Consider the following 13,069-nt stretch of genomic DNA (forward strand, 5'->3'; position numbering starts at 1 on the left):
GTGACGTGGCCGCATTCTTCTCTCCACCGCCACATCGCAGTTGCTGCCCCGGACGCCGCTAAGAGACAGCCGGCACTCTTCCTCCCATGTGACGGACGGATTTTCAGTTGCAGACTGTGGGCCAGGCCTTCTCTCCAACATTAGTGCCTGACCTTACAAATGCGCTTCTGGAAGAAAGGTCAAACATTCCCATCGACGCTCCTAAACCTTGTGGTCGGCCTTCCCATAAGAGTTGAAGCTGTTATAGCTGCAAAGGGTGGGCCAACTCAATATTGAACCCTATGGGCAACGACTGGGATGCCATTGGGCTGGGTTCACACTAATGCGATATGGATGCAGGGAAACCTGCATCCAATTTGCATGACAGGAGAACGTGACTGGCTCTCAAAGACAGTTCACACATCCGGGGCACCCGCAGTCTGCATTGGAAAAGGGTCCTGTGCGTCTTTGGCTCAGTTTCAGGTGAACATTAAGGCAAAAATTCGGACCTGATTCTGTGAACAGAACGCACTAATTGAAAAGGTCTGTTGATGTGAGGGGAAAATGGGGATGTGTAGATAGGCATATTGTAGGTCTACTGATGACATATACAGTATACCCTTGTCAGAAAGAAGCAATGACTGATCTCATTGTGAGTCAGGAGTTTTGGTATGCAAAAAAAAAAAAAAAAAAACATCAGTTTAGAAATTTGTCCAGCATGGGAACGATGCTATTAGGTTTTTGAATTTGAAAAAAAACCTTAAAAAATGTTCTTACAAAAGAACTGGAAAAAAAATCACTCTTTGTGCCTGAAGTGTGTGGCAAAGCGGTCATTAAATCTGCTTTCATTTGGTTTTGAAGCTGGCAGATCAGAAGGCAAAAAACAAGGAAGGGCAGAAATAGCGACTCTATTTTGAATCCCATTGAAATTACATATTGGACCCAGGGGTCAGGACATCTTGGATCCAGATTAGCACAAACTCCAATAGACTTCCCTTTATTATGAGATGGGCTTCTTGACTTGAGAGTTAATGGCTTTTGACGAAAGGAGGTGTTAAGTCTTGGTTTCAAATGATATGCCTGGGGAGATCAAAAAAGGTAGAAGTAGAAAACTTCCCCAGTGAGTTCCTTGATTCATTTATCAAGAGATTCCAAAATGGGCATTCACCATCAAAAAGGCATGCATAGAAGATTCTTTTACAAGCAGATAAGGCAGACCAAGCTTTTAAACCACAAAATTCTGAATACTGTCAAGGGGAAATCTTTTATTACAAAGGCAGCATGGTGCATGCCTGAAAGGGAGCTAGAACCAGATAACGGTAGCAGTTTGAAAATTGCTCCAGGACAAGGGAACAGCTATCACCCAGGGTGTGGTTTGAGTTTCCTGTAGGCCATTTATAGAACAGATGCCGTTTGGCTTTTTTGTCCCAGCTCCCTTACGCCACTGATTTGCCATTGCTAAGTGAGTGGATCCCCCCCCCTGTGGGGTTAATCACAAAATGGAGGTGAAAATGGGTGGGGATTTGTGTGTCTGGATACAGGAACTGCTATAACCCAGGTGCTAACCATGTTTCCCTGTGGCAGAGTCTCTGCGGGAGCTGAGTAACAGAGTTTTCTTTCTGAATTCCAAATTGCCAGGATGTATATCCACCAGTATACCATCATTTACCAGCTCCTAATGTAAATGCAGACCAAGGAAAGCAGGAGGAAGGAGTCAAACAGATGGGTTTAAAGCCTGCAAGTACAGCACTAAAACAGGATAAGCCCTCCTCAGCAGAGCACCAACTAGATATTAAGGGGAGGTGGATTATTATTTGTGTTCTTTGCAGGATGAAGCCTTATGGCTTTAGTACCCTTTCTGCAGCAGCGTCCATATTTAGCTAAGAGAAAACAAACTCTATTGTATTTCCATTTTTTAATGTTTTGTCTTCATCTTAAAAAGCAGGGCTGCTCTGTTATTTTTTTTTTTTTTTCGGTATTTTTTTTTTCTCCCAAGACAATTAAAATGTGTGCTTGAGCACGGCAGTCTAAAACATTTCTACAAGCCAAATTGATACAAGTACATGACATTTCATGAGTAAAAAAGAGCAGAAAACTGTATGTGTAACAACAAATGTTAAAATGCCTACGACAATAATAAAAAACATCAAATACGTCATCACATAAAATAAGACAATGTACAAAAGTCGCCAACAGGAGGGACGAGAGGACTACACAAGTACTTTGCTGGAAAACAGTTTGGTGCTCTTCGGGCACATAACTAAAACATAGCAAAATCCTCATCATCAGATTCTGCAAAATATTTCACTTCTTTCCTGGCCCGGCCAGGCCGCTGCCTTGACGCACTTTCATTTCCAGTTTCTGATGGGAAAATGTCCACGTCTGAATCATTGTCAAATGCGGTTGTTTTCTTTGATTTCTGAAATAAAAACAGTGGCAGAGAAGGGTATTAAATTATACAACTAATGTAAAAGACAGTTCACACAACAAAAATTACATTTGCACATTGTAATTTGTACATTTTGTTAATAGGTAGCCAGAGGCTAAGAGATCAGGGCTTCCTGAATACATTTTTAAAAATATTCAAAGGGACGATCTAAAAAAAATTGTTCCGACTGCTAGATGCACTTCAAAGGCGACATTTTAAAAATAAGTGGTATGACCTTACCGCAGCCATACAATTTAGTGTGATATATTAACCACTTCTGCTCTGGAAGTTTTTACCCCCTTAATGACCAGGCCATTTTTTGCGATATGGTACTGTGTTGCTTTAACTGACAATTGCGTGTTCATGCGACGCTGTACCCAAATAAATTGTATGTAATTTTTTCCCCACAAATAGAGCTTTCTTTTGGTGGTATTTGATCACCTCTGCGGTTTTTATTTTTTGTGCTATATACCACAAAAGACCGACAAAATTTGAAAAAAAACATTTTTTTTACTTTCTGCTATATAACATTCCCAATAATTTTTTTTTTTTTAACCACTTGCCTACAATGCACTTTCACCCCCTTCCTGCCCAGACTGATTTTCAGCTTTCAGGGCTCTCACACTTTGAATGACAATTACTCAGTCATGCAACACTGTACCCATAAAAAATTTGCGTCCTTTTTTTCACACAAATAGAGCTTTCTTTTGATGGTATTTAATCACTACTGGGTTTTTTATTTTTTGTGCTATAAATAAAAAAAGACTGAAAATATTGTGAAAAAACGCATTTTTCTTTGTTTCTGTCATAAAATTTAGCAAATGAGTAATTTTTCTTCACAAATTTTGGCCAAAATTTATACTGCTACTTATCTTTGGTAAAAATAACCCAAATAAGTGTATATTATTTGGTCTTTGTGAAAGTTAGAGAGTCCACAAGTTATGGTGCTATTCATTGAAAATTGATCACACTTGACCACACCTGATGTACTGAAGGCCTATCTCATTTCTTGAGACACTAAAAAGTCAAGAAAGTACAAATATCCTCCAAATTACCCCTTTTTGGAAAGTAGACATTCCAAGGTATTTAATAAGGGGCATGGTGAGTTTTTAGAAGTTGTCATTTTTTCCCAAAACTCTTTGCAAAATGAAGATTTTTTTTTTTTTTTTTTTTTACAAATTGACGTATTAACAGGTTATTTCTCTCACACAGCATACGTATACTTGCAACTACACCCCAAAACACATTCTACTACTCCTCCTGAGTATGGCGATACCACATGTGTGAGACTTTTTCACAGCCTGGCCACATACAGAGGCCTAACATCCAAGTAGTACCGTCCGGCATTCTAGGAGCACAAATTACACATAATTTCCTGACAACCTATCGTATTTTTGAAGGCCCTGGAGCACCAGGACAATGGAAACCCCCATAAAATGACCCCATTTTGGAAAGCAAACACCCCAACGTATAATTTTTGAGGCATAATGAGTCTTTTGAATATGTCATTTTTTTCCACAAGTTTTTGGAAAATGTGGAAAGAAAATGAATACTTATTTATTTAATATTTCTAACACATAGCATGTACATAGCAAAAATTGCGCCCCAAAATACATTCTGCTATTCCTCCTGAGTATGGCGATACCACATGTGTAACACTTTTTCACAGCCTGGCCACATACATAGGCCTAACATCCAAGTAGCGCTTTACACAAAGTTGTCCATTTATCCACTTTAAGACTGGGCCTATTTTTGACACTTGGTGTTTACAAGCTAAAATCATTTTTTTTGCTAGAAAACTACTTGGAACCCCCAAACATTATATATTTTTTTTTAGCAGAGACCCTAGAGAATAAAATGGAGATCGTTGCAATATTTTTTATCACACCATATTTGCGCAGCAGTCTTACAAATGCGATTTTTTTTGAAAAAAATTCACTTTTTTGAACTAAAAAATAAGAAAACAGTAAATTTAGCCCAATTTTTTTCCATAATGTGAAAGATAATGTTACGCCGAGTAATTAGATACCCAACATGTCATGCTTCAAAATTGCGCATGCTCACAGAATGGTGCCAAACATTGGTACTTAAAAATCCCCATAGGCAACATTTTAAAAATTTCTGCAGGTTACTAGCTTAGAGTTACAGAGGAGGTCTAGGGCTCAAATTATTGCTCTCACTCTAACGATCGCGGCGATACCTCACATGTATGGTTTGAACACTGTTTACATATGTGGGTGGGACTTGCGTATGCGTTTGCTTCTGCGCGCGAGCTAACGGGGACAGGGCGCTTTAATTTTTTTTTTCCTATTTATTTTATTTTTTTTTTATTTTTACACAGTTTAAAAAAAAAATGTTTTGATCACTTTTAATTCCTATTGCAAGGAATGTAAACATCCCTTGTAAAAAAAAAAAAAATTGTTGAAAGAGGAAAAAAAAAAAAAAAAAGCGTCCCTTTAAACCGGTTGCTAGGGAACGTCTTTTGACGTAGCTCCGGTCCTCCAAGACCATAGAGTCGAGTGAGGGCCATCTTCCTGTCTCTGAGGATCCGGGACCGGATAGTTTTCCCCGCTGCCGGCTGGGAAAACGTCTGGGACGCGGCAGGAGGGGGGGCACCTCTTCCCCTGTACCGTAAGGGTAATTCCGCGGCGAATCCGCCACTGGGACCACCCTTATCTGAAAGCCGACCGCCTGCCGTTTCAAAAAATACAGGGGTTATGGGGGCTATCTGCTGCCATAACCCCAGTATTTATCTTTTAATGGCCGACGCATATAGTCGTTAGGCGGTCAGTCAGTGATTGCATGTATATGGGGTGACAGGTGACAATGACTGATGGGGTGACAGGTGACAATGACTGATGGGGTGACAGGTGACAATGACTGATGGGGTGACAGGTGACAATGACTGATGGGGTGACAGGTGACAATGACTGATGGGGTGACAGGTGACGATGATTGATGAGGTGACAGGTGATGATGATTGATGAGGTGACAAGTGACGATGATTGATGGGGTGACAGATGACAATCACTGATGGTGTGACATGCGATGATGATTGATAGGGTGACAGATGACGATGACTGATGGGGTGACAGGTGACGGTGATTGATGGGGTGACAGGTGACGGGCGATGGTCACTGATGGGTGACAGGTGACAGTGCACGGCGGTACTGATGGCAGTCTCTGGTGACCGGTGAACTTTAGGCTACGTTCACATGTGAGCGTAGCGATCATGGGCAGAATCACTGCGATTCCGCCCGCGATCCAGAAATCATTGCAAATTGCGGGACGCCTGTGCGTTGCCCGTGATTTGCAATAGCACCCCAAACGCTGTGCGATGTTGCTGCGATTTCCGCCTGCCGAATCGCAGTAACATCATGCAAACAACGCATGACGCTCCAAAAAAGCTCTTGTACCTTTTTTGGGCGTCATGCGTTGTTTGCGCGATGTTACCGCGATTCGGCAGGCGGAAATGGCGGCAACATCGCACAGCGTTTGGGGTGCTATTGCAAAAAACGGGCAACGCACAGGCGTCCCGCAATTTGCAATGATTTCCGGATCGCGGGCAGAATCGCTGTGATTCTGCCCGCGATCGCTGCGCTCACATGTGAATGTTATGGGTGTCAATTTCTGGGCACTGATGAGGTGACTGTTGGGTGACAGGTGACATTGGGGGGGGGGGGGGCTGAGGACTGTGTGGGGACCTTTATTGGTGTGATTTTTACTTTTTACAGGTGTACAGAGCAGTAACTCACTATTTCTGGCTCTGCTCTCCTCACACTGGAAACTGTATGAGGAGAGAAGAGCTAGTAACAGTGAGTTACTGCTCTTTGTTTACATTTTGTGATCGGCTGTGAATGGATTCACAGCCGATCACATAGTAAACAGTCACTATCAGTGACTGTTTACTACTGCCGGTGACAGCTGTGTTCCTACGGAACACAGTGCCACCGACATGACCGCGCTGCGCGCTCCCGATCGCGCAGTCTTCTGCCGGCATCTACTGTTGTGATCAGCTATGTCATTGCAACATAGCCGATCACGTGGGAAACAGCCATGCCTATTGGCTGTTTCCCCCCTGCCGGTGACCGGCTGTGTCCCGGGGAAACGCCGACACCGGCAGTGCACGGCGGCGCGCCCGCGATCGCGCGCCTGCCCTGCATTTCCTGGGTCACGTCATATGACGTCCGCCCAGGATAATAGCCGCACCGTCCCGCCGTCGTATGACGGCGGGCGGGCGGTAAGTGGTTAAATTTGATTTCTGCCTTAGCGTAAAAAATGGATTTTTGTAAAATCTTACCGTAAAATCCTTTTCTCTTAGCTCATTGACAGACGTAGTCCTCGGTGATACAGCACCTTCGGGTTATGTTGCCTCCACAGGAGCAGGACTAGACAGGAAATTAAAAAGCTCTGGCCACACCCTAGGGGCAGTCCCAGAGGGTATATCCTCTCTCTCTCTGCCTCAGCAAATCAGTTATGTGAAAAAGCAGTCTTTAGAGATTTTAACCCAACCCAACTCAAAAAAACAGAGGGGCGGGGACTACGTCTGTCAATGAGCTAAGAGAAAAGGATTTTACGGTAAGATTTTACAAAAATCCATTTTTCTCTAGCGCTCATTGACAGACGTAGTCCTCGGTGATACAGCACCTTCGGGACGTCCCAGAGCAGTATCACAAATGAGGGGTGGGAAAATGAAAATCAAATCCCAATCTAGAAGGCCCAACCGGTGCCAACTAGAAGTTTACAATGCTCATCCTTAATGATGAGACTCAACAAAAAAGAGAAAAAATTTTTTTTTTTTTTTTCCAAACAGAAAAAACCCTCGAGGTAGACCACCGGTCTCCTCAAATTGCGGCCTGCAAAACCTTGCGGCCAAATGAGGCATCCGCCGATGCCGTCACATCAATTTTATAGAATTTTGTAAAGGTATGTACAGACGACCAGGTGGCCGCCTTACATACCTGGACCACTGACGCCTGATGGCGAAAGGCCCAGGAAGTACTGAGCGCTCGAGTGGAGTGCGCCCTAACAGGGAACGGAGGACTCTGACCCTTAATAGAATAAGCCTGTACCACCATTTGTCTAATCCATTTGGCAATGGTCGCGGCAGATGCAGGCAAACCCTTTCTGGGGCCATCCGTGATCACAAAAAGTGAATCCGTCTTACGGAATGATTCCGTAGCTTTCAGGTATACCCTGATTGCCCGAACCACATCTAAGGAATGCAACGCATGTTCCCGATGATGCTTGGGCTGAGGACACAAGGAAGGTAGTACAATATCTTCATTCAGATGAAAATCTGAAACCACCTTAGGAAGAAAAGATGGCTTAGGATGAAGTACTACCTTATCCCTATGAATCACTAGGTATGGGGACTGGCATGATAATGCAGCCAGTTCTGACACCCTGCGAGCAGAAGTAATAGCCACCAAGAAGGCCACCTTCTGGGATAAAGTAAGCAAGGGAATCTCCCTGATGTTTTCAAAGGGAGGTTTCTGTAGAACCGACAAAACCAAATTAAGATCCCAGGGCGGTAAGGGCGCGCAGACTGGTGGAGCCAGGTGCCGCACCCCCTGGATGAAATTCCGCACCAAGGACTTGGTAGCTAAAGGCTTCTGAAAGAAGATTGCTAATGCTGAAACTTGACCCTTGATGGTGCTCAAGGCTAGCTTCTGCTCAACCCCTTGTTGCAAAAAGGCCAATATTCGAGTCACCGAATAGGTACGTGGAGGAAATCCTAAAGATTCGCACCACGCAATATAAGTCTTCCATGTGTGATAATAGACCTTGCTGGAAGTCGCTTTCCTTGCTTTAATAAGGGTAGGAATGACTGAAGTAGACAAACCTCTGTCCTTCAGTACTTGGGTCTCAATGGCCAGGCCATTAAAACCAGCGACTGTAAAGCATGATGGTAAATTGGTCCTTGAGATCACAGACACTCCCTGAGACGAAGTTCCCACGGAACGTCTGCGACTAGCATGTCCAAGTCGGCCAGGCCGGCTTGAGGAGGCCAGCCTAGAATTTCTAGGACCACTGGCGCTGATAGAATCTGAACCAGGCGTCCCTAGAGGTATCTGGCCCCGACCATCCGAGAAAGTCTGGTCGTTTTCTGTTCCCACACATTTATCAGATACCGGATTGTTATCAGGAAGGGTGATCTTTTCTGGTTGAACCTCAGGGACCGAAGTCACCCGACTAGAGGCTACTTGGCCTATCTGGTCAACCAGATCCGATTCCTGTGAGGTATAGGGACTAATCTTAGGAAAAGGTAAAGGAAAAGATCTATTCAGGGAACGGTAACTACCGCTTCCTGTAGTACTTAAATGTTGGAAGGGAAGAATCGCACCGGTAGTAGTGGTTGATGCTCGATCTAATGTCCTGAATACCGGTGAAAACGTCCCCCCACCCTGAAACCGGGTGGGGGCGCACCTTCAGGCCGTGTACTCCTTTGCTTCGGGTTTGGCTGGGTTGGTCCTCTGCTTGTCCGACCAGCCCTTCTTGAACCCTCCTGGAGGAGTCTTGCCTTTCCCGCTTGTACCAGCGGGCGCCCTTTATGGGCGGTAAAGAAAGGTCCTCGCTTGTTGCGAGGTCCCTTCGCTTTAGCAGCCTGTGGCAAAAAAGTGCTCTTGCCCCCAGTGGCATCCTTAATGATTTCATCTAGGTTGGCCCCAAATAGACGATTCCCCTGAAAAGGGAGATTTGTCAAGGTCTTTTTGGAACCTAGGTCAGCTGACCAGCATTTTAACCACAGCACACGTCTGAGGATGACCGCTGACATAGATGCATGCCCTAATAAGGGAGTAGTGTCCAAGGCTGCGTCACAGATAAACTGTAGCCCTTGTATAATCTGTTCCATCAAATCAGATGTCTCCTGGGGAATATCTTTTCCCCTAAGGTCTTGGCGTACCATTCTCGCCCATTCCGTAAGTGTCTGGGAAACTAGACCAATAACAATTACTGGTCTAAATGCTGACCCTATCAGAGAGAAGATGGTGCGGGACTCTGCTTCCATCTTTCGATCCACCGGATCCTTAAAGGACGAAGTGTCCTCCACTGGGATAACAGTGGCTTTATTCAGCCTGGAAATAGGTGGATCCACCACTGGTGGTACCGTCCATTTCTTAATGATGGATTCCTCAAACGGATAGCGTCTAGCAATACGCTTGGAAATAGTAAAGGTACGTTTAGAATGCTCCCATTCTCCTTTAATCTGATTACCGAAACACTTGGGTACAGGAAAAACCTTCACCGTTTTGATGGGCTTATTAGTACCAAAAGGAATCTCTGTTTCAGTTGCCTCTGCCGGTAAAGCCTCAAGTTTTAAGGTTTCCTGCACTGCCACAACTAGTGCGTCCACCAATGCTTCTTCCTGAATTATAGCGGGAGAAGAAACGTCCTCCTCACTGTCTGAGGGGGCTTTACCTGAGACAACAGCCCTTGCAGAGGAACCTGCAACTGCAGTGACCATCTCTGAATCTGAGTCAGAGGTGTCAGATAGTATAGGGGTAGGCGGGGGTCGCTTCCTTGACCCCCGTCCCTGACAGGCCGCCTCCACCCGAGCCACCATAGACTCCAAGATTGCTGTAAATGACTCTACACTCTGTGCACCGGCGGGTCCCGTGGCCCCCTCGAGGGAAACAGGTGGGGGAATATGTGTGGCAGGGTCCATGATAATTCCAGTCACTTCCTGGATAATATAATTCAAAAATAAAAAACTTTTTTTTTTTTTTTTCAGACCCCCAGCGCCACAAAAAGCCCCTTAGTGTTACCTGCTAGGGATCCCTATCGATCGAGAGAGAGAGAGAGAGAGATAGACCCCCCAGGCTCACCACTTGATGCTCAGAGTTTAACTGCAACAGGTTACAGCGCTGTCTTGACAAACAGGAAGTCTTTTGGCTGGCTGCCCAGGAAGAAAGGAGGCGGCTCCGCCCCTCTGCACGCCTTCCGGCGCCTCCCCTAGCTCCACGAGGTGTTTGGATCACCTCAAACATGGCCACCCCCATGCTGGAGACACGAGGCTACGCCAAAATGGCGGCTCGTGCGATCCAGCAAAAAAAGTGGCGGCGGCCTGTACTGAATAGCGGTGTGCTGCAGGGCACACAACACTCTCTCTGCATGGGGATTTGGCGTGGTTGGCGGTACCGGCCCTGGCGGACCGCATGGCCATTCGGGAGGCCTGCTAATAGCTGGAGATCTGATTAGGAAGGCAGTCTACATGTCCGTGGCTTCTGACTGGTAGGTAGCTTATTCTTATCACCGTAAGATTCCCAGAATGCCACTGATTACAATCTTTTTAACATGTATACACTTAGATTGTTAGCTCCCAAACCAAGCCTCCTGGCTTTTTGCACATAAAATCACACTCAAAGTAGGAGGATCTGTGTCATTTATAGGATAGAGAGGGACTCTATCTTACCATACAGAGAGGGGCCCGCGTTCACCACAAGACCCGTCAGGGGAAAAGGGGGAACATACTACTCACCATACCGGAACCAGGCGGGCACCAACTCCTGACAGTACCCCTCTCCACCGGGGCGGGAGGGCTGTCGACCGATATGGACGCCGTGACTCATGGTCTTTGGCGTTTCAGCGAGACGTTTAACTCGCGGGGTCAGTCCTTTAATGGGACTTTGTCGCGGCCGACCCAGCGCGGAGCTATGGCCTGCACGCGCTCGTAGGCTGAACTGGGGTGACCACCGGATCTCAACATCCAGCCCGTCGCCCAGTTCAGCTTTCTTGCTTGAAGATCTCACAGGAACACTGGAGAAAAAAAGCTGTCTAAAAAAATCTTTTAAGAAAAAAATCTTGCCAGGACCTAAGATCCCAGCAAGGTATCTAGGTCCTTACTCCTAACTAGACAGAAAATAACTGATTTGCTGAGGCAGAGAGAGAGAGGATATACCCTCTGGGACTGCCCCTAGGGTGTGGCCAGAGCTTTTTAATTTCCTGTCTAGTCCTGCTCCTGTGGAGGCAACATAACCCGAAGGTGCTGTATCACGAGGACTACGTCTGTCAATGAGCGCTAGAGAAAAATCCTTTTCTTCCGATGGTCATTGAAGCACACAGCTCCAGAATCTTCTGGACCATTGGGTTATGCTGCCCCCTACAGAAGTAGGATAATAGGCAGGAAAAAAAAAACTTTACCACGCCTATGGGGTAGTCCCAGAGGATACAATCCCACTTCCTGCTATAGGCACTCAGTTTTGTTGCAAGCAGTGTTAGAAGAAATGTAACCCAACTCTCTTTCGTTCATTGACGGACACAGCTCCATAATCTTCTTGACCATTGGGATGTCCCAAAGCAGTGTCAAACATGAGGGGTGGGAAAAAAACACAACAGAAAAAATTCCCAAAGGCTAAACCTAGCCAACCAGGTAACATGGTGCTCAACCAGGAACTGGAACTCACCTGAAAAATACATCCTCAAAGAGAACTAGTCCTCTCAACAGCAGCCTGCAAAACCTTGCGGCCAGAAGCAGAATCCGTAGATGTCAGCACATCTACTTTGTAAAATTTTGTGAAAGTGTGCACAGACGACCAAGTAGCCGCCTTGCAAACCTGCATCACTGATGCCTGTTGGCAGGAGGCCCAAGAGACACTAAGTGCCCACGTAGAATGTGAACAGGGAAAGGAGGAACCTGACCCTTGACTGAATAGGCTTGCACCACCGTCTGTCTGAGCTATCTGGAAAAGGTCGCGGCAGACGCGGCCAACCCCTTGCAAAGTCCATCCGTAAAGGACAAATGGTGAGTGATTACCTAAATGACTGGGTTTCCGCCAGGTACACCCTGATCGCCCAAACCACATTCAGGGAATGCAAGGCAATCTCCTTCGGATGCTTAGGCTTAGGACACAGGGAAGGAAACACAATGTCTTCATTCAAATGGAAACCAAAGACAACCTTAGGAAGGAAAGAGTGACCAGGGCAAAGCATCACTATCTCTGTGAACGACACGACAAAGCTGCCAGCTCCGCAAAGAGTGCGTAGCCAAGAGACATTGAAAGAAAATTGCCAAGGCCGAGACCTGGCCCTTGATGGTACTCAAGGCCAGGCACTGTTCCACACCTCCAAAGTAAAAACAAATTCTCCTGCGCTCAAGTGGTGTGTGATGAGGGAAAAATAGAAGTTCAATGATCTTTTGTTGGTATCACTTGTGGCCTTGCTGCCCCCTCAGGACCAAGGGTATCCAGACCATACTAAAAAAACAACAATAAGAAAAGGGGGCAGCGACCTAGTGCATTACCACTAAAAGGTTTATTAAAATTTTTAAAAAAATGTGTATAATACTCACAAAACCATCGTAGATAGCACGCATATAATATATATATATATATATATATATATATATATATATATATATATATATATATATATATATATATAGTCAAAACAAAAGATCTCCAAAGTAGCCAAGGCACTGCACGGTGCTGGATAGTGTTCAAATGTCTGCACAAATCTGTTGCGGCTACAGATTTGTGCAGACATTTGCACACTATCCAGCACCGTGCAGTGCCTTGGCTACCTTGGAGAGCTTTTGTTTTGACTATATATGCGTGCTATCTACAATTGTTTTGTGAGTATTACGTACATTTTTTTAAAATTTTAATAAACCTTTTAGTGGTAATGCACTAGGTCGGTGCACCCTTCACTTACTGTTGCTGT

General features: G+C 45.2%; 1 protein-coding gene across 1 annotated transcript in view; it reads right to left on the minus strand.

Annotated features, from left to right (window-relative positions):
- Positions 1 to 1,879: 1,879 nt before the first annotated feature.
- TOP2B (DNA topoisomerase II beta) overlaps positions 1,880 to 13,069 on the minus strand; it is a 150,171-nt gene continuing 138,981 nt past the window's right edge. Inside the window, exon 38 of the mRNA XM_082257331.1 lies at positions 1,880 to 2,398. Within this exon, the coding sequence (XP_082113457.1) occupies positions 2,240 to 2,398 (159 nt within the window). The 3' untranslated portion in view covers positions 1,880 to 2,239. The remainder of the gene's footprint in view (positions 2,399 to 13,069) is intronic.

Source organism: Pelophylax lessonae, assembly GCF_965119305.1.
Source record: "Pelophylax lessonae genome assembly, chromosome: 5".
NCBI classification, from domain to species: domain Eukaryota; kingdom Metazoa; phylum Chordata; class Amphibia; order Anura; family Ranidae; genus Pelophylax; species Pelophylax lessonae.